The sequence below is a fragment of the Otolemur garnettii genome, unplaced genomic scaffold (assembly GCF_000181295.1).
Source record: "Otolemur garnettii isolate 467f Iridium unplaced genomic scaffold, OtoGar3 scaffold00035, whole genome shotgun sequence".
Classification (NCBI taxonomy): Eukaryota; Metazoa; Chordata; class Mammalia; order Primates; family Galagidae; genus Otolemur; species Otolemur garnettii.
The window spans coordinates 800502-823103 of record NW_003852430.1 but is presented as its reverse complement, the minus strand read 5'-3'; the positions used below and the strand labels follow the sequence as shown (position 1 = coordinate 823103).

Here is a 22602-nt window from a genome sequence, read left to right as displayed (position 1 = left end):
AGGTGTGATCCTCGAGAAGCAGCATCGAGGGAATTTGCATGAACTGCAAATTTTTGGACCTCATAGCAAACCTACTCTGGGAATTTTCATGAACTGCAAATTTTTGGACCTCATAGCAAACCTACTCTGGGAATTTTCATGAACTGCAAATTTTTGGACCTCATAGCAAACCTACTCTGTGTTCACCACAATATGTTCTAAAGATTTCCTGGTGATTCTGATGCATGCTTAAATTTGAGAGCTACTCGCCTCAAAGAATAAAGAGAACCTCATAGAATTGTCAAGACTGGAGGTCAATTAACCTTTTCCAGCTACTCTTTTGTCAAAAGCTATGCCACCCTTTGCAAAGAACAGTGGAAACTTGGCTGGCCACATGGAATGGGCTTATCCTGAGCATAGCATTTTTAGCTGGATGTGGTTCTCTATCCTGCCAGGGGAAATCAGGTCTGATGAAAACTGTTTCTCCCAACTGCTATTGTTTGCAGCTCCGAGTCAGTGATTTTATTTCAGATTTGGTTTTTTCCCCTCTACATTGCCCATTTGACTGTGCTACCAGGCTAATTAAGGAATTAGTATGTGGCATTCATTCTGGGGAGGTGTCTGATTTTTTTTCCCTGAATCCTGTGAACATTTTTTTGCAAACACTTTCTAGTTCATATTTTCTTTTTTTAATCAGGCAGAGACATTACAATTAAAATACCGTTAAAGTGATTCCGGCAAGTATTGCAATAAGCATGTTTTTTAATTAAAGGAAGAACAGGGGGTGCGTAAGCAGCATCAGCTAAAGGGGAAAATTTGGTCCGATATCTATTTTAATTGAAATTAAAGGGGAAAAGGAAGGAAAAACAGCAGCAGCAGCCTCTGCTCGGGTGTGTGCGGCTCCATTCCAGGTTGCTAGGCTTAGGTGGTGGGTGCTTGATTAATTAGTAGCCAGCCAGAGAGTCCATTCCCTTTGCCCCCAATCCTTAAAGCCTGATTTATGCCTCACATCCCCTATGAATATGTGAGGGCTCAGGCATCTATTTCCTGCGCTGCTAGTGGATAGGATTATGGAGCGTGGACTAAGCTCTTGGGGGCTCTCGTTTGCCAGCCAAATTGATTTTCCGCCTCTCTGGCCGGGGACAAGCCCACCTCGAAGGCTTCCCAGGCTCTGCTCCAGTGGATCAGGCACAAGTCTAATCCGGATCTTGCCAACAAAGGAAGCTGTGTGCATCCCCATCACAATGCAGGCTTCGGGCTGTGGCTGCCTTCTCTAAAAGCTGCTCTTCTCCTGCTCGCTTCCTCCCTGCTCCCAACTCCAAAGCAGCACAGTGCAGTTGGGTACAGCAGTGCACCCTGACTCTGCGCAGATCACTCAGCCAGCTCTCCTTATCAAGACGAGCAGTGTCTGTCTGTCCTGAATGGACCATCGTCATCCCTCATTCTCCAGGGGAAGGGATTCCAGGGGCTACCTTGCCTGTCCATTTGACTATTTAACAATAGAAAGGTAACGATAAGTACACACTGCTAGACTTTTTAAGAAATAAAACTGAATGGAGGCTATCAATTTAGGTAAATGAATTGGATTGTTTATTTCCCCAAACTTTGGTATTTCAAGCTCTGAGTAAATGAATTGTCTAGTTTGGTGATTCAGATTGACCTGATGAACTTGGGTCCTCACATCCTTTCTTGAGTCTTGCCTCCCATTATCTCTCATGTTCCCCCTGCTTGAACATAGAATCACTCTCTCTAGGTTCATTTTATCACCTGACATTCACATCCTAACAGCACATTCTGACTCTGGACCCTTCTCCCTTGATCCTTCAAAACGACATTAAGGGTTTGACACACTTACCTACCACCTTCACACCTTCACAGTTCTTTTTTGGGACAGAGTCTCAAGCTGTTGTCCTGGGTAGAGTGCCATGGCATTATAGCTCACAGCAACCTCAAACACTTAGGCTCAGGCAATCCTCTTTACTCAGTTTTTCTATTTTTAGTAGAGATGGGGGTATTGCTTTTTGCTCAGGCTAGTCTCAAACTCGTGAACTCAAGCAATTCATTCACCCTCTTCAACCTCCCAGAGTGCTAGGATTACAGACAGGTGTGAGCCACTGTGCCCAGCCCAACCTTCACAGTTCTTAAAGCGCTTCTTAGAGCCTGTGTCTCTATAACCTTCTGAGTCTTCTCTTGATTCACCTAATTCTTTGACTTACTCTCAAGAATATTGCTATTTCCTGTCCTCACTCTAGCCCTTAAATGTTGATGTCTGATAGTTTTTATCCCCTTATTTTTTTCTGTTCTCACTCTACATGTCTTCACTGGAAGATCTCATTTACTTCCACAATCTTAACTCCTATTTATTCAACAAATGTCAAATATTCAGTGATCACCGACAGCCTTCCCCAGGTACCAGGCACTGTTCTAGGCATGGGAACCATGGCTGTGGACAAAACAGATCAAGATCTTGCTATTGGGGAAACAGTTAATTAGCAAAATAAGCAAGCAAGTTATGTATTTCTTTGTTAGATTTTCTTCGTACCACAGAGGAAAATTCAGCAGCAGGGATGGGTAGGGATTGGGATTGGTTGGGAGATTCACACACATTGAAGGCATAGGCTATGAGACGGAGAAGCCGGAAGTCAGGGTGGCAGGAGCATAGTGAACAAAGGGGAGAGCAGAAGATGAGACCAGAGAGAACAGACCTGGAGGGTTTGGTAGGCTTTGATTGTGTGATAGGAGCCATCAGTGAATTCTGAGCAGAGAGGTGACATGATATAGTTTATATTAAGAAATGACAACAATAATAGTTCTGGGTGTTGTTTTGAGAATCGACCCTGGAGTGGAGGATAAGGGCAGAAACAGGCAGTGAATTAGGAGGCTGTTACTGTCATCCAGGAGTGAGATGACAGTGACTTAGACCAGAAGTATATATGGACATGGTGAGAAGTGGTTGGATCACTGGACTATTTTGAAGGTGGATTGTGTAAAATTTCTTGGAGGGTTAGTTGTGTGTTGAGAGGCAGTGAAAGCTGACTCTGTGCTTTTCAGACTGAGAACTAGAAGAATGAGGTTAGCATTCATGGAGATGGGAAGCACTGTGGAAACATCTGTGGAGCAAGATGAGTTCATGTTTGGGATTACATAGTTGAGAAGCTGTGAGACATCCAAGTGGAGACATTGAGTGGGCAACTGGGTCTAAGAGTCTTGAGTAGAGGACAGAGTTTAGACTTGGAAATATGAATTTGAAAATCATAAGCAACTAGCATATGATGGGCTTAAAATTTTAAGACAGGGCCACCAATGACTGATGAGAAAAGTGGACAGAGGACTGAGTCTTGGAACATGCCAAGTGTCAGTGGTTGAGATGACCAGAAGTCAGTGGAAGAGGCTGAGAAGGGAATGCCCAAGAAGTGGGAAGGAGACTAGGAAGATACAATGATGAGCAAGTGAGGGGAAGGAGTTTTAGGAAAGCAGTGACTGTGTCAAATGCTGCTGGTCACACAGGAAAGATGAGAAATGGGCACTGAGCCTTGAATTCGCCAATACATTTTCTATTTGTGACTGGGAGCATTTTTGGCAAAGTGGTCAGGCACAGACCTTTCCAAGGGAGGGGAAGAATTGAAGATAGTGAGTATATCCAGCTCTCTTGAAGATTAATATTATATGATAAAATATTTATACTCTAATTTTTTTTCCACAGAGGAAAAATAGTTAGAACTTTATATTTGTTTTCTTTTAAAAAAGAACACATTATTTTGTGGTTATTACAGAGGGAGACTAATTGTAAGGTTGGCCAAAAGCAGATTTTGATGTACTTCGCAAACATCAGCTAGCTGCTAAAAGGCTCTTTTACTTCCCTCTAAAAGAAATAAAAGAGATGTTTAATGGGAAGAAGTGATTACATGTAAAAAGTTTTGTTCATTTATTTATTTTAGAGGGAAGTAACAATAGTGATGGTTGATTGATTTTTATAAAATTACCCAAGGTCACTTGTGGGACGTAGTCAGCTTTCATGAAAGTCATAATAAGCAATTTAAGGGTCAAAGCCAAAGGCTGATTTCAGCCCTGCTCTTTATTTCAATGTTCAGAAATGGGGCCAAGTTCTATAAAGTGGCGAATAAAGTCCTCCCACTGCCCTCCCACACTCAAGTAACTATCCTTTAAGGCAGCCCACTGTATATTTATTTTGAGCTACTAAAGTGTGAGGGTGAAAATCTTTGGACCTTGGTATAGAGATTAAGTATGAACTTGACATTCTTTCACACAAAGAAGCTTTCACCTTGGTTGTCTAATTATTTCAGGCAAAAATAGCTGAATTTTTCATCATACTCTCTTCTTAATGTATCTACATTTCTTTATATTTCCCTCTTAATAAAACAGGGGGATTAATATAGCAGGGGTCAGTGATGTTCTTATTAGTTAATTAGTCCTGTTTGCAGGACCATCAATAACACAAATCATTAATTTTCTTTGGGTTGAGTTTTTGTCCCTTTATTAGCATCATTATGGGTTCCTGTCAGTAAATGATATTTCAAAATTCTTACCAATTTGTTTCAGCGTATTTAGTATTTTGCTTAATGGTAAAAAGGACAAAGCCTGGGTTTGTTTACACTCACACACACACACACACACACACTAATCCTTGTAATCTGCTTCAAATCTTTCTTGGAATGAAGTGAGGTATATCTACATTAACAAAATTAAAATGAATCATTTATAAACAAGCCATAGGCAAACTTACTTAGGTTAACACATGTTTTTCCTTAAATGAAACTATGAAAACAACTGTAATTAATTGAATGCTACCAGGGAAGGTTTGTGGAAATGGATAAAGTATGAATGTTTCTGTCAGGTGGTCCTGGGTTCTAATGCTTGGCTCTGCCTATTCTGGTCTGGAAAAGATATGAGCTTCTCCTGGCCACCTTATTCTCTATGAAATACCAAATGTGATATTGACCTCATACACTGGTTTTGAAGGTCATTTTAGACAATGTATCTAGATATTTAGGCAAGGTGGGGGCTTACTAAATCTTAGCTCCCTTGTTTTCCCTGAAAGGTCTAATTTGAATTCCTGCCTATGTGTATAATACCTTTCTAAAGTGAGATTTAATATTTACTGCAGCATAGCGGTATAGTTTACATCAGGAAAATAGAAACTTTGTGTCTCCGTTAGTGTCAAAGGCACATCTGAATGCATTCTCAAAGAGGCAAAAGAGGCACTCAGGCATCAAATGTCCTAGAATTAGAAGGAGCCTCAGTGAACACACAACTCTACCCTCTACCTGGCCAGGATAAAACAGACAACCCCTAGGCACTGAGTGAGACAGTTTTGGGAATTGAGTAATCTGAGGTCTGGCCATCGTATGGGACTTACTGAAGGTCCTTCAGGGACCAATAGCAGCATGAGGATAGGAACCCCAATTTTGTTTCCTATCTTCACCACTTACTTATCAAAGGCAGTTCAGATTCCCTGACTATTCATAATGCAGGCGTCCTGCTATGCAAACCCACAGTCTACCAGACGAATGTAATTAGTTAGGCATTAATTGATATGTGGCTGTGACTGCAAAATTTTAGTTAACATAAAATTTGACCTATAGCACAGGTCACATTTCTTCCTTCTTGTTCATAGTGGGATTCATGACTATTACTGCATTTGTATGTGTAGTGTTGATGGAAGGAAAAATTAAAGCCAGGATTGCAAGTGGATCCTTTGGAAATTTGGTAAGCAGAGTGGTTCTGCTTTGGCATTGAGTCTGTAGATCACCAAAGGATAGTCTCTTGCTTCTTGAATAATTTTACCTTAGGGTGTGATTTATATGACACATTTCAAAAGGACAGTCAGGACAAGTACCAGTGAGATGTTGAGACACAGATGGTCTAGCAGTGCTCATGTGATGGGGCAGCTGTAAAAAGTGAGTGAGTTACAGTAATCATGGAGGAAATGAGGATTCTGAGTGTGATGATGGCAGCAGAGACCACCGCATGAAGTGTGGACCTCGGATCTGCAAGCATTAGTGCAGTAAATTTCACCACAACTCTCTGAGGGAAGAGCTCTTGCCATGCCTCTTTTCCAGATAGAGTTACGGGATACTTAGGTGGGCTGTGTCATTCTACTTTGGTGCTGAAGGGAAAGAGTGCTTTAAGAGGACTGAGCCAAGTAAACATCCCATGACTATTATAGGTGGTGTGTGCCTTGGGCTTTAGAATTGAAGGTTAGAAGGCTTGATAGAGGATAGCAGAGGAAAGCTAAAAACAAGTTAGTTTTAGACAGTCAGGGAAGACGTGGCTTCCATGTTTGAATACTGGATCAAACACTTATGATCACTATCTTTGAAATAAGATGGAGGTAAACAGTAATGACTAAAGCAATTGTAGCACTTTTTTTCTCTCCTTCTCATTCCTATAGAGGTGTTTAAATATTTCCAGTTGTAATTTCTGGAGAGAAACAACAATTCTACTCAGTAATTTGGCACACTGGATTTAGGCTACATTTAGCAGGTGAAGTCTTTGCTCTCCACTGCCCCTCACCAAGACCCTCCTTATTACAGTAGAACCTGCCTTTTGAGCCATTTCTGACACCTTTCTCTCTCTCTTTATCCTTTGCGTACCTTTAGCTCATTTAGGCAATGAAGGGGCTAATGAGTTAAATGGAATTATAATATCCTTTCTGAGAAAATGGGAATGTGTGTGTACATGTTTGTATATGTGCGTGTTGGTATATAAGGAAATGCAAGTACTTAAATCAGATTATCTGAAAAGATATAGCCATTTATCCATTCACTCAACAATTATATACTAAGTGCCAACTATATACCAGTTGCTGTTCTAGACACCAAGAATTTAGGAATGGGGAGAGGTTAGAAAATAAACATGTAAATATATAATACATCTGATATCAAGTACTAGGAAGAAAAAGATATTTAGGCAAGGGGCAAGGGCATGCTAGTTTATACAGACTAGGAAGGGAAGAACTAGGTGAGAAGTTAACATTTTTAAAAAATTTCAGATTAATACAAAGATACAGATGATTAGATTGCATTATTTGCATTTCTCAGGGTAGGGGGTGAGGAGAGAGGGAGAGGAAAGGAGGGAGAGGGATTGGTAAGCTCTTACTTAATGGGCACAAGGTAAGAAGTTGTTATGCAGCCTTAAAGAAAGATGGAGACTTTACCTCTTACATGTTTACGTGGATGGAGCTGGAACATATTCTTCTTAGCAAAGTATCTCAAGCATGGAAGAAAAAGTACCCAATGTATTCAGCCCCGCTATGAAACTAGTTTATAGTTTTCTTATGAAAGCTATAACCCATTTATAGCCCAAGAAGATGGGGAAAGGGGAGAGGGAGGGGAGAGGAGGGGGGAAGATGGGTGGAGGAAGGGTAATTGGTGGGACCACACCTATGGTGCATCTTACAAGGGTACATATGAAATTTACTAGGTGTAGAGTATGAATGTCTTAACACAATAACTAGAAATGCTGTGAAGGCTATGTTAACCAGTTTAATGAAAATATTTCAAATTGTGTGTTGAACCAGCACATTGTACCCCATGATTGCATTAATGTACACAGCTATGATTTAATAAAAAAAAAAAAAGAAAGTTAGCATTTGAGTAGAAACAAGGAAGAGTGAGCCAGGTGAACATCTGACAGAATATTCCAGGCAAAGAAAGAGCATGTGGACAAGTCCTGAGGCCTGTTAGAGAACTAACAAGCAGGCAATGTGTTTGGAGCAGATGAATGAACAGTTGATCTTTAAAAGATGATGCTGGAGAGGTATTTGGCACAGGGTAGCAATTCACAAGGGGCCTTTTGTAGCCCAGTATAAGGAGTCTGACTTTTATTCTGAGTGAGATGGGAAACTATGGTAGAGTTTAGGAAAGAATTTCCAATATAAAGTTACAATTTTGGCCACTTTGTTACATGATAGAAGAATCTAGTCTAGTGTTTTTGCAAACCACTTGCAGGAGGGGGATGGATTTAACTGATAGAGTGCCATGGCATGATAGCTCACAGCAATCTCAAATTCTTGGGCTCAAATGATCCTCTTGCCTCAACCTCTCGAGTAGCTGGGACTACAGGTACCTGCCACAAGGCCTGGCTATTTTTGAGATGGAGTCTCATTCTTGCTCAGGCTGGTCTCAAACTCCTGAGCTCAAGCAATCCACCCAGCTCAGGCTTCCAGAGTGCTGAGATTACAGGTTTAAGTCATTATGCCTGGCCAAACCATCCTTTACAAGAAAGATGTCATAAAGACGGAAGTGTTTTTTAACGTTTTAATTATTTGCTCTCACAATATCACATAATTTTATTATAAGTAAATATTCCTATGTTACAGAAAATTTGGACATCAGAGCAAAATGGTAGCTGTATCAGTTAAAGTTATTTGGTTATCAACAGAAATGAACTTTAAAATATTTTTTTTATTAAATCATAACCATGTACAATTATGGGTTATGATATGCTGATTTGATATACAATGTGGAAGGCTTAAATCAAACTGATTAACATAACCATCATCTCACTTTCTTATTTGTCTTAAGACTTTTATACTCTACTTTTCATAGTTTTGCAATATACCATTGCATTGTGCACAGTAAGTAAGGTCCTACCAAATACCCTCCTTCCTCCCGTTCCCCCTCCTTTCCTCCCCTCTCCGTCTTCTCCCCGCCTTCTTTCTGGACTATAGTTGTGTTTCATCATTTGTATGAATGTGTAGGTGATGGTATATTGGTTTCATAATAGTATTGAGTACTGGATACTTTTTTTTTTCATACTTGAGGTACTTTACTGAAAAGAATATGTTTCAGTTCTATCCAGGTAAATATAAAAGTTGTAAAGTCTCCATCCTTTTTTATGGCTGCAAACTTTTCTTTAATTTTTTTTTTTAAATTTCAGATTAATGTGAGGGTACAAACAATTAGTTTATAATGTCTGAATTTGTTAGGTAGAATCACTCTTGTAGTTGTGTCCTGCACCCAAGAGGTGTGCCATATACCCTTACATTGTACCCATTAAGTGAAAGCACCCCAATTTCCCCTTTTCCCTCTTCCCATGCCCCTCCATTTTAATTATTGTATTGAATTAAATTTTTGTCTTATGTGGGTGTGTTTTAGTTGGTCTATTTGCTTCATATTAGAATTAAATACATTGGATACTTGTTTTCCCATTCTTGTGATACTTTACTAAGAAGAATGTATTTCAACTCCATCCAGGTTAATACAAAACATATAAAGTCCCCATATTTTATGGTTGAATAGTATTCCATGGTTTACATATACCACAGTTTATTAATCCATTCCTGGGTTGATGGGCATTTAGGTTGTTTCCACATGTTGGCAATGGTAAATTGAGCTGCAATAAACATGCTAGTGAAATTTTCTTTAGAAAAGGAAATTTATTGGGAAGGTAGTGAGTAGCTTACTAATCCATGGGAATCATTCTGAGAAATCAGACATAGAAATAGATAGGAATCAAGACATTAGATGGGGGAGATTGGCAGGTGGGGGTCTCAGAAACAGGAACTCTTCTCATGCTCCTTAGAATGCCACCACTGGAATTCATGAGCTCTTAACATTTCTTATCTTCTTTTTCCTTTTGTTTCGTACTCATTCTGAAGCCCAAGGATGTGTGATTCCAGCTATGGTAGGACAAGACAGGCAGGAGAAATTTTTCCAGGAAATTAGAGTCCGTTATCAAAAGATTGTATAACAGGTGCTGGTTATCTAAAATGCTACACATGCCGTGGATGATGTGGGTCTGAATTGTACTTCCCCTATAATTCTTAATGTTTTGTCACATTTTTTTCTATCTCTATTTTTTGTACATTTCCCAGTTTTTAAAAAATTAATCTTGTGAGCTTATTTTATCTGTTGCTAAATCATAAATTTAGTAGCCTTCTAGTTCTTTACATAGCCAGTTTCAAATTGCTAGGCATTGAAATTGTTAACAGAAAAAATATAAATAAAGCCTCAGAGAATAGTAATAGCTACCCTAAGCTGGCTTAGTAATAACAGGGCTTCTATTCCTGCATGTCTGAGTGACCCCATTGTGCTTCTAGAAGAGAAGACAAGATAGAATAAGTCTAAATTTTTGCACAAGTGTATAAGTAAAGAGGCTTTCATCGGTCATGGGAACTGTTAGAACAGGGTGGACCTTATCCTCTCAGGGATTAACAACTTGTTCCTTGTCCTTTAGGGGGCAAGCTCATTTTCCTGGCTCCAGGACCCATCGAACTCAGGGCCCACGCCATCCTTGTTTCTGATGGTGGAGAGCTCCGAATTGGATCCGAGGACAAACCCTTCCAAGGGAAAGCTTGGATCAAACTCTATGGAAGTTTCTACTCGACCCGCTTCTTTCCTTATGGAATCAAGTTCCTGGCTGTGAGGAATGGAACTCTTTCCCTGCATGGTGAGTGAGGCAAGTGACCAGAGGAAATGAAGTAGTGCTGTGTCTAGCAAATGTGGGCACTGAAAAAATGGTAAAACAATTTAAAAATCTTTGGCTGTTAGCTGCTGAGGCAACAAGGTCAACTAGATCATGGCACTATTGGCTTACATAACAAATACAATTCTTATGATTCCTGGGGAGTGTATACTACAGTTGGTTACCATTTATTCACTCCTCTTCCTGTGAGAGGAATGTGTACACCCTGCCCTGATAGTGGTCTCAGGTGACTTTCAGTGCCTGCTGTGGTTGGACCTTCCTTCCCTGACCCACTGGTGGGATCAGCCATGAACAGAAATGATGCACTGCACAGCCAGGTGGAAGTTTTAAGAGCTGTTCTGAAGCTTTAGCCATTTTTCTTTCTTCTTCCTACTCAACAATAGCCTGTCCCAGATACGGGACAGTTTCTTCAGCTTGGGAACCTGCACAGAGATGGCAGGGGCAGTGATGCAGCTGGCCTGCTGCTGTCACATATGTGAGTGAGGAATGAGTCTTGGTTGTTGTAAGCCACCAGGGTTTGCATTTGTAACTGTGGTACCACCTAGTGAAAACTGGCAGGTACAAGTAGTTAGCATACACTGATGCATCGCAACCCTTAATAAGTAGCCTGGCATCCCAAACCTAATAGAGACGACTTCATTTTGTTGTTATTGTTGAACCCCTTCCTGGTGAATAAGGTGTAATTATGGTTCTACTTAGAATCTTCTTCCAGGTGGGTTGGGTGTTTAAGGATTCCTAGGAGGAAACAGGGAGTAGGTTACAATGTGTTTCTGCTCTGACTCTATTTGCCTTCTGATGATCCAATTCTCCTTTGCAAGGTGGACATCCTTTCCCCTTTGAGATTCAGGTTAATTTTGAGTATCACCTGGGAACTAACAGCATACAATAATGAATGTTAGGTATATTTCAGTGGCTCCTACTATACTTTTGTTTGCACAGTGCAGTGCTAAAGGCAGATCAAAGTGTGGGCAGCAGACAGTGACTCTCCACAAAACAGACAGCCATTGGCATTTCCATATTGGCATTACAAAGTAAAACCCACTTCGCCCAGAGTAGTTTCCGGATGTAGTCAGAAAGCTATGTCAAGGGGTCTGCCATTTTTTTCTGTCCAGGGCTGTGAGCCTCAATCATTGTCCATCAAAATGCACTGTCTTGAATCCTTTGGCTTTCTCTGAGAGGAAGTGAGATAGTTTCCTCAGGCATTTATTAAGTGTTGATTCTGGGCTGGCCAGTGTGCTGGACACTGAGGATATAATTTTGTAAGATTTAAGAAACCCATAACTATCTGGACAGAAATTCAAAATGCTTGTTATTTTGATCCTTATGATTTACTTCTAAGGAGGTCTTTTTTCTCCTATCTTCATCAGCCAGCTCCTATACTGATTTTGTAGCCCAGATCTATTTACATATCTGCCACAATTTTCAAATATTTGTTTTAGTTTAATGGCCATGTAGGCCAAAAACCCAATGTGCTGCTGTTTCGTAATCAAAAAACATAACTAGAGAATGAGAGGGCCTACATCAGTGTTTCAGCCAGGTGAAGGGGTCCTCCAATTTGAGGGCCACGGTCCAGTGCAATGTAGATGGCATGACTCATCAGAAACTGGAGTTCAAATGAGGAGAAACAAAAATTTTCCTAATTCTTTTACTCTGCCTCTTTCATTCCAAGCTCCTTCTGTTCTCATGTTCTGTTGTGATGAATCAGTGAGCATTCAAGATACCATTATGCACCTGTTTTTTCAATGTCTCCTGTGCTTGTAAGCCTCTGTGATTGAGCAAATGTCCAAGTCCCTAGTGCCTGCCATTGGTTATAGTCATACGGGGTGATTAAAACTTTGAATGTTTTAAGAATTCTGGAAATTTAAGTAAAAAATGTCACCACTCTAGTCATGTGATGTTCTAGGATATTGAGTGAGACCTCCTCTCCCTCTGCTTCCCCGGTTTCCATCCTCTCCCTCCTCTTCTTCCTTCCCTCCCCCTCTCCTTCTTTATTCTTTTGCTCCCTCTTCTTCCTCTCCTCTGCTCTTTCTTGTACTCCTAGATTATTTGTCTTTAACAACTGCTTCCCCAAAGCCCTGCCAACATAGGAATGACTGGGGTCTTACCTGAACTAGAGCTTGCACATTGAGTGCAGACAAAGTCAGGCTCGTTCTACTCTGATGTGATGCTGCCACATCTCATTCATTTGAAAGAAATATTATGTAGAAAAGAGCTTGGCTATTTGGGTGCGAGGAGTTCCCTTCCTAATGTTATCTGTCAGAGAATCAGTCCCACGTGCAGCTCATCAATCCTCTCCCATTGCCTCTCCCTCATCACCCACCTGAGGTCTTGAACAGATTTCCCCTCCGGCGTGGTGGTATATCATGGTTCAAATCATTATATAATTCCACTGGCCTTTTCCAAGGGCCAAAGGTGGGTCTGGTGACACTGAGGCATTAGGGAAAGACTCATTTTCTTTTGCTGTCAAATATGCAAAACAGTGAGCAACTTGATTCACTGCCGTGCACCCAGAAGTTCCCTAATGACCCAGCATTCCCTCGGCCTCCCGGGATAGTGCAGTGAGGAGATTCACCAACTTTGGTGCCAAGAAGTCTCTTCTGGGAAGATTTTTTAAAATCTAGATTTCTGGGCCCAGAAATTGTTCATTTCAGAGGGACTCCCATGTGATACACTGATTTTAGTGGTAAATCGTTTGGGAATCAATAACTGGTCCAGTTTTACTGCTTATCAGGTCTGATCTTGGATACATCCTTCTCTATAAAATGAGAAAAGCACAGTCCCCACCTCGTATTTCTTGTTTGTGGAGTATTAGGCACACACCGTGGGAGCCCCATTACTTATTGCTGTCTTGGTTATATTCTTTTTCTTTTTCCAGCACTGATTTTCTCACTCACCATATTTTCTTTCAGGGGTGAGAAAATGTGGGGAGTGGTTTCTCTTTCAAAGTTTGGCACGAGGCCAGCTCTGCTGGGAGATTTTTCTCCTTACTGATTTTCTTGCCTATCTCTTTACATCAGAGTAAAAGTGGAGGGTTGGTTAGCTTTGGAGATCAGGAGGAAACAACATTCCCAGGCATCTTTTGTTCTGTTCCCACTCCTCAGTGAACACCTTCAGATTTTAATCTTTCAGTGCAGCTGCTTCCCAGCAGTGAATAACCACCATTCCCCGGGCGTGGTGACAACACAGCCTTCTTGGAAACTATTTGCATGGGCTCCCGTGTAGCCAGAAGCAGGACACTGGCCAGCAAACGAGGCAGGCATTTGGTTCCTGATATCCGGCAGCATGTGTGGACTAATGGATTCTGTTTTAACTCCTGCTCAGGTCTCACAGAATCACACAAATGGGGCTGCTTGTGCAGCTATCACAAATGGGGCTGCTATCCCCACCTCCTCCCTCCCATCTCCTTCATTATCGTCATTGCCCTTTGAAACCCTCCTGCTCCAGCTGATTTTTGTTATAGATTAAAATCAGTAGGCAAATAGGCTTTGTTATTTAGCTGTCACAAGGAAAGATGCAGCTGAAAGCATGTTTGGTGTTCTTTGAATGTTGGAAAACTCTCACCTGCTCAGACACTCACATAAACACACCTGCATGTACACACACCCACACATGGCGCTGTTTTTCTTTTTCTCTCACTCTGAGAGTAGATAGGGACAGGGCATGTTCTGAATCTCCAGTGGAGTTGAGATTGTTTAGTAAGTTGTCAGCTGTTCACTTTGATATGTTAATATGACCAAAGGGTCTCAGGATTCCTCCAGTGTGGTGGGCTGGGGTTTGGGTAATTGTAGTCAAAAAGGAAATTTCACCCTTCCCCTTTGCCTTCACCACCCTGTCTGCCAGTCTGGCTTCACTGCCCCAAACTCAGTGCCAATCACCTGTCACCCTTCAAGGGGGCCGCTGTCAGCCCGGGCAACTTGAATTTTTGACAATGTAATTACGACTCTTGCTTCCACAGTGGGAGTCGGAGCAGGATGGTGGGGCTTTTATTGATTGTTCAGCAGGGAAATTTATCAATGTCTCTCACTTCATTTCCAGTTCCTCCCTGAGAAATTTGGCTGACAGTTTCTTAGGACAAAAAGCAGTCTCCTGGCCTTGACTGGCTTCCGTCTTTGTCCTTTTCAAGAAATTACGAGACATAGGCATTAAGTATAAATGGAAATTTCTGAGAAAACCTGGTTTGTGGGACATGATTGAAGAAAACACAGGGGCAGTTGTTGTGAACATGAGCGTTTGTTAGAAAGAAATGAGGAAAAAGTGGTCTAAATCAGGAAGTTTAAATAAGGCTTTCCTTCTAAAAGTACCAAGTATTTGTCCTTAAATTCCATGCTTTTTTACTGGTTCTGTATTATGTGTGCTATTATCATAGTTGCTGTAGAGTATCAGGCTGCCTTTAAGCGTGGAGCCAGCATGCGTGCAGAAGTGGTTTTCATATTGTGCTTCACAAAATCCACATGTGTCCTGGAGGGAGTTCCACAAACAATGGAATATTTGGGGGTTCAGGAGTAAAGGCTTAAATTGCTCAAGTAATTGATTCATTGCTTTTATCTCTATTACATATTTGTGTTCAAAGTAATATTTCATTAGAAGAAAGGGTTCCAGTATTAAAATCGTGCTTTAAAAAAACTCTACTAGGTCCTTTTTTTTTTTTGTAGTTTTTGGCCAGGGCTGGATTTGAACCCACTACCTCCTGCATATGGGGCCAGTGCCCTGCTCCTCTGAGCCATAGGCGCCACCTGACTAGGTGATTCTTTTAACTGCAGTATGTGGATCCTTTTGAGGAGTTGAGGGACTCTCTTTGCATGATTCCTATTTCCCCAAGACTGAGCTGTGGGACATTTTCTATGATGCAGGTTGAAACTTTCTGGAGTCCATTTTCATTTCATAACAGTTCCTCTTTATCCAACAATGTATGTTTAGGTCTCTGCTCTTCTGTCGTCTGATGAGTTTCCAATTCTGTCCCTTCTCCATGCGTAACATCTCCTCTTGCCCTGTTCTTCTGGATGACTCTTCCCCTTTGTTCTGTTTCCCATTCCCTTCAGCTGTAACACAAACCAGAGCTATGACATGGCATTTTTGTATGTGGCTTTGGTATTCTGAAGTTGTTTGATTTTAAAGGACAGAAGCTCAGTGCAAACAAACTTTGACCAAACCGAAAAGTTATGAACTCTTATCATCAAACAGCAGAGGTATAAGCAAGGCACTGACCTTGGACATAAATGTCTCCAGCAGTCTGCATTTCTCAGGACTTACTTTCAGCCCCTCACTCTTGGGTCTCTTTGCAGGTATCAGCTTCACTCTCTCCTATTCCTTAATGGAAACTTTTACACCGTCACTGGCGTTTCCTGGTTTCACTTTGATTCCTACTGCCAAAGAAAGAATCTTTGTGTTTTTTTAAAGAGATAATTGGCAAAGGCCTCACAAAGTCCTGCTTGATTTACCTAGTAGATTAAGGACTATACACGGTGTGCAAATAGATGTGTTTGCACGAACCTGTGCTTTTAGAAGCTGTTCACTAAAAGAAAGCCAGAAAGGGAGCCAGTCCTGTAGAGAAGTGCTGCTGGACAGACAAAACCATAGGTGTCCTCTGAGCTGGTAAAAGTGAAATCTTAGGCTTCTGACTTCTGGTTCAACCTGTGAAATCTCTAGGTGGCTGAAAATCATTGGAAGAAATAGTCAAATATAGTATGCTATTTACTGTTGAATAGACTCTACGTGTAAAGTTAAAATCAGTTACTGCATATAGGCTGAATAAACAATGTGTGTGAGATTAGGCAAACAAAAATGCTCTTTTAGTTTCTAGTACAGAGCTGAGAGTATAGACGATTCTCACCAAATCACTGAGGTTAAAACTAGTGTTATTGAACACTTTTGCTCCGATTGAATTCCAAATTTTAAATTGTCAATGTTACTAAAAATTCTTAAAGTTTTATTTATTCTGAAATCTTATGAAGTATAATTCTGTAGTAGATGTTACCATTTTTCTTCCTCCTTTCCAGAGATCTTGGATTTCCTCAGTATTGAAGAGGTTCTCTGCCTTCTCCTAGCGTTTTTCACCACAAAATAGTACTGGGAATTATTGGGAAACTTGAGCTAGTGTGGTGTATAAATTTGCCACAGGGCTACACAAACAGAAGTACATTTTTTAGGGATGTTTGTGAGATGCAGACTTTGCGGACAGAAGTCTAACTCAGAGCAGACCTTATTTTCTCAGGTTAACTATCATCATCTATATTCTGATGGATTTTTTTCCTGTTCTTTAACACTACCTTGGGCACTACCTAGCTTTCCAGTGATTTCAGATATTAAAAAGGCCAGTTCTCATTATCCAGATTAAAACTTCAATATCCTATTAATATTCTTTTCCTTGTCCTTAAAGCTTCATCTTTTGAGGCTCCTGGAAGGTAGGGTGCACCTCCTAATTCCTCCTTTCCTCCTTCTTTTATTTTCTCAGTATTGGGGTACATGGTAGAGGTAAGGCAGAAAGTGTAACAAGCTTTTTATTTAACTGTGCAGTTTCAGGGGTGTCCAACCTTCTGGTTTCTCTGCATTTCATTGGAAGAAGAAGAGTTGTCTTGGGCCATACATTATACACACAAACTCTAACGAAAGCTGATAAGAAAAAAAAGGTCTGTGAATAATTTCTGTGATATCTGCCACCATAGATAAGCAAAAAAGTCCTTAGATAATCCACATGCAGTGAACATTCCTGCAAGTCTCCTGGGTGTTGCTGCTTTTCTGAATAACACTTGCTAATTGAAGATACTGTCTTCTAAGATGCCTGCATGAGATCACTGGAGGAGTCCTCTTCCCGCTGCAGTTTCCCAGTGTTGAAACCCTTCCTGGGTTTGCAGTTCCCTTAGCACCCATGTTGGGGTTGGTCTTGGGAGGTACCTGATAGTTTGTTCAAACCAAGCTACCTTCTTGAGCATCCCGTTATCCAGAGGAAACGAAACTTACAACTCCATCTACACCAAAGATGTTTTAGTCATCACCCCCTTTTTATTCTCTGCTTTCTCTCTCTCTCTCCAATTCTTTCCCTGCTTGGGTAACTGTGAGTAGTTTAACAAAAAGGCTGCATATACCGACATCCAACCTGAGGCAAAGAAGCTGGTCTCCCCATCCTGTGGGAAACTCAAGATTGATATTTAGGAAGTCCTCTTTCTTTGCTTGAATTAAGAATAGTCCCTCATACCTCCCTCTTTACGAAGGAGAGGAAAAGGCCATGGTCAGCTCCCCCAGGCTGATGGTTCAGCCTGTCTCTGAGGATTTCTTGGGATATCCTTTTTTTGTTGCTCATATAGCCTAATGAGAGCTTTGCTGCAGTGACACCTAAGAGGGCAGAGTGAGATTAGCTTCCTTTCAGTATGCCCCCCAGGAGGTGTCTGCTCCCTGCGTATGGCTCCCTTACTACCTGGCATGCTTACTGTTGCTTTGTTCCTCCTGGATCCTCCTGGTAGTTTCTGGAGGAGCAGAAGTTCTGCCCAACAGCTGCTACATGTATGGAAGGGCACTCTAAAAGGTTGCTGGGTTGGAGAGGACAGCAACTGTCGTTTGGTTGTTGACATTGTAATGTTGCTGTGTTTTGTTCTGTTTCATTTAGGACTCATTTAATCGTCTTATTTATATAGAAAATAAGATTAAATAGAGGGGAAGACTGGAGAGAGGAAGATGGGAAACATTTTAAACTTTTCGTTTTGGGTAGCTACACAGTAATAGGATTGCAGGACAAATGGGAGGTCTACTTTAGTTCTCTGAGGACTCTCCATCCTTCTTTCCATAGAGACGGTACTAGTCTGTAATCTCACCAACAGTGCATGAGTGTTCCCTTCTCTTCACATGCAAAAGAAAAAAAGTCATTGTACAGTAATGACATTTGCCTTTGAATATTTATAGCAGCCCAATTGCAAAGATGTGGAAACAACGCAAATGCCCTCCAGCACATGAATGGATTAATAAACTATGGTATATATACACCATGGAATACTATTCACCCATAAAAATGGAGGTTTTATATCTTTTGTAACAACCTGGATGGATTTGGAGAATATTCTCCTGAGTAAAGTGTCATAAGAATGAAAAGACAAGCATCACATATGCTTAATATTAAATTGAAACTAATAGGTTAGCAACTACATGCCCACTTGAGAGAAAAACTCAATTAAATAAAAGAAGGGGGTGGAGAGAGGGGTGTTTGGCAAGTTTCCACTCAGAGGGAACAGTACAGGGGTATATGGTACACTTTCTGGGTGAAGGAAACAACTACAACTCAGACTTTAAGTTACAAATGTGAACAATGTAACCTTATTGTGTGTATCCAGATAGTAATGTGAAATTTAAAAAATTAAAAAAATAGGATGGTGCCCATAGCTCAATGGGTAGGGCACTGGCCACATGCACTGAGGGTGGCAGGTTCAAGCCCAGCCTGGGCCTGCTAGACAACAATGACAACTGCAACAAAAAAATAGCTGGGCGTTGTGGCAGGTGCCTGTAGTGCCAACTACTTAGGAGGCTGAGGCAAGAGAATTGATTAAGCCCAAGAATTTGAGATTGCTGTGAGCTGTGATGCCATGGCACTCTACCAAGGGCGACATAGTGAGACGCTGAGTCAAAAAAAAAATTAAAAATATAAAATCAGCGGGAAGACAAAAAGTAAATCTTATTGTTGCTTTGTGCAGTCTTAAATTTAAACAAGCTTTAATATATTAACAATATTGGCATTCTGGGCAGCTGGTGTGTGGCAGATCATAATGATGCAGTCAAATTAACGCCGGTGAGCATGGTTGCCATGTACGTGGAACCCTCAGCATGGCAGAATGGCCAATGCCTGGATGACTGGTTCTCCCTTCCAAGCAGATGAAGGCTAGTCCTTGGCCCTGTGTCCTCCTAATTATAACCAACACCACCAGTGAAGAGTAAGGTGGAAATTTTCTCTATTCTGTCTGATAATGCTTCACAAAAGTCCAGAATACACGGTACAGCCATTCTATGTACAATGGCAGAAAATTCTGCTAAAATTTCATTGATCTGGTTAAGAGTAACCTTGCAAGGATCTATAAGAAAAGGTTCCTTAAATTAATACTATAAACTGCACTTTAAGGAACTTGTTTAAACACGTTTAAGTGAACATGCTGTTTTTAAGGCCTTTTAATTTTAGGTGTTTACATGTAAATGTATACTGCTAATTAGAAATGAGTTCTAGCTATTCAATAATCCAAGTACAGCAGGAACCCCACTTAGAAACACATTGTAAGGTACTTCAAGTTTCTATATATACTTCAAAGTGTTGGCATTTGTCAGGTCTTTTTGGGTTGTAAGTGACAGAAACCCTATTCGAACAAAAAATAAGAGCATTCATTGCCTCATATAACTGAAAAAAAAACTTGAGGCGCAGCTGAGTCCAGGTGCTCCAATGAAATCATTAAGACTTTGTTTCTTTGTGACTCTTGATTATGTTTCCCCCTGAGTTGGCATCATTTTCAGTCCAATTCTCCACTTGTGGAGGAAGAAATGGGAGCCTGTGGCTCCAGATGAAAGAGAATGACCCTTTCCCAAGGGTTATTTGACTCCTGAGCAAATTTCAACATTCACTCATCACCGATTCACAACTCTTCTTCTGGATTTTAGCTTCTACCTTAGCTTTTAACATTAGCTAGTATGTTATATATAGTTTACTTTTCATATTTATTGTACATCATGAGGGCAGGGGTTTTCCTTTTTTTGTTTATGACAAATACCCATTGCCTAGAACAATCTAGATTGATACATCATTGGCTTTCAAGAGATATTTGTTACTTGAATAACTAAATAAAAACTTTGAACAAAAGCCTCAGGATTAACTTTGGTTTCACTTGAGTCAAAGGTGAGTTCCATTTAGGTCACTGAGTGAGCTACTATGACCAGGGAAGTTGCACTGTCATTGGCCAGGTTGGGACCAGAGCTCTGAACTACATGGTTTGAGAGTGAGGGAGGATACTTTCCTAAAATAAGAGATGCATTATCTACCTGGAACAAAAAATCTTCTGTATATTCTGTGGATAAGCTTGACTTTGCTCAGTCATCGAGTACTCACTTATCTTTCTCTGGGTCAATGTTATGTACACGGTCCCTGGAAGCTGATTGCCTGGATCAAAATCTCATTTCTACACTAACTAGATTATGGAACTTGAAAAACCTAATTCTTTAGTGTTTCGGTTTACAAATCAATGTACTGCAGATGATGCCAAAACATTTCTCATGATGTTGTTATATGGTTTAAATGAAATAAAACATGTAAAGTACTCAGCACAGTGGTAGCAATCGAGCAACCAATCAATAAATGTCATTTATTGCTATCGTTGCATGTGCCTATAGTTTTGATTTGGTGAAGTTGCCTCATTGTCATTCTAAGAAAGATGGGATGGTGTTTATTGTTTTATAGTGATCTGTCAGGCAGAAACCTGATTGTCATTCTTGATACCTTCTTTATCATCTCTCACATTATGTGCGTTGCCATGTCTTGTTGATTTTAATTCTTGGATAACTCATGAGCTCATAAACGTCTCTCCACCTCCAATACTATCGCCTTAGTTTCTGATAGTTTTAACTTATGTCTGAACTGTTGTGTAATCCTTCTAATATATCTTCTGGGGTCTACTTCTGTTCCACTCCAATTCATTCTTTGCCTTGTAACTGAGATGATTGTTTTTAAAAACACAAATCTAGATTGGGCATGCTATAGTCCTAGTACTCTAGGAGGTTGAGGTGGGTGGATTATCTGAACTCAGGAGTTTGGAGACCAGCCTGAGCGAGAATGAGACCAAATCTCTACTAACAATAGAAAAACCAGCCAGGCATTTTGGTAGATGCCATTAATCCTAGGTACTTGGGAGGCTAAACCAGGAAGATCTCTTAAGTCCAAGAGTTTGAGGTTACTGTGAGTTACGACAACATAGCACTCTATCCAGGGTGACAGAGTAAGACTCTGTCTCAAGAAAAATAAAAAAAGTACTAAACAAAAACACACATCTGTTTATATCATGCTGTTGCTCAAAACTCTTCAGTGGCTTCCCATTGTTTCTCAGATGAAGTCAAATATTTATAGCCAGGCCATAACACCTTATCTGATTTAGGTCCCTGCTTTACACCTCTGCCTTGTTCTACAGCCTTCTGTCCCTGCTGCCATGCTCCAGTAGCAACTATCTTCTATTTTATTAAATGATTGATGTGGTCAAGAATTTACATTTTTTACATTATTTGAGTACCACAAGAAACTCAATGTGTTAAGTAAATGGAAAGCCATATAGGCAGCAGATTGCAATTTTTCCTTCAAAGAGAATTCTTCCATATGCATCATCAAAGCAACACTATTAATAGTCTTGCTTTCAGCCTGGCCATGGAGAAAGAGTATCATCGAATTGGGTATTATAGTCAGTATTTATTAAAATTGGATTTTACCTAGATCCTGGCGCTTTATAATTTTCAAAGCTGCTTCCCATTCTTTCTTCTCACTTAATGCTCATAACCACCCCGTGAAGTAGGAGAAGCTGGGAGTATTGCTTTCATTTTAGAGATGATGAAACAGGGGCCTGGAAGGGAGGTAGCTAAAATTTATTCCCCCCTCTTCATGGGCTTAAGATGCACATGTGCTCACTCCTATTTTGTGCACACATAGGTGGTATTTACCTGTGGCAGAAAGACAGACAGAGGATATTTCTTCCTGGTTTCTGAAACAGTCTTCTCAATTTTTATTTTTTCAGGTTATCTTGGGGTCTTCAGTGGGGCTTTATTCCTTATGGCCCCCTTTGTAATTCCCAATAGAGGTACAAAGAACCTGCTCGTATCCCAATTTCTTATTTACCTTTCAGTACTTAAATGGAGTTTTCTGATTTCTGTGACATCAAATCTACAATATTTTCCTTTATGGGTTTGATGCCATGTTTAGAAACTCTTTTCTGTACAAAGACTATATACAAATTTATTTATTTGTTTTTAGTACTTTATTGTTCTTTTTTTTTTTTTTTGGTTTTTTTCTTTTCACATTTGTGTCTTTAACTACGGTCTGAAAACTAGGGCCCAGGGATCTAATCTGATCCATTGCTTGTTTTTGTAAACAAAGTGTTATTGAAGCACAGCCATGCCCCTTTGTTTAGGTATGACTGTGGGCATTTCACCCTGCAATGGTAAGGTGAGTAGTTA

The 22602-nt window shown here is 40.5% G+C and overlaps 1 protein-coding gene across 1 annotated transcript in view; it reads left to right on the top strand.

Moving 5' to 3' along the window:
- The window catches only part of PKHD1 (PKHD1, fibrocystin/polyductin), a 435622-nt gene that overhangs the window by 137616 nt on the left and 275404 nt on the right, over window positions 1-22602 (top strand). Inside the window, exon 36 of the mRNA XM_023513135.1 lies at window positions 10180-10392. Within this exon, the coding sequence (XP_023368903.1) occupies window positions 10180-10392 (213 nt within the window). The remainder of the gene's footprint in view (window positions 1-10179; window positions 10393-22602) is intronic.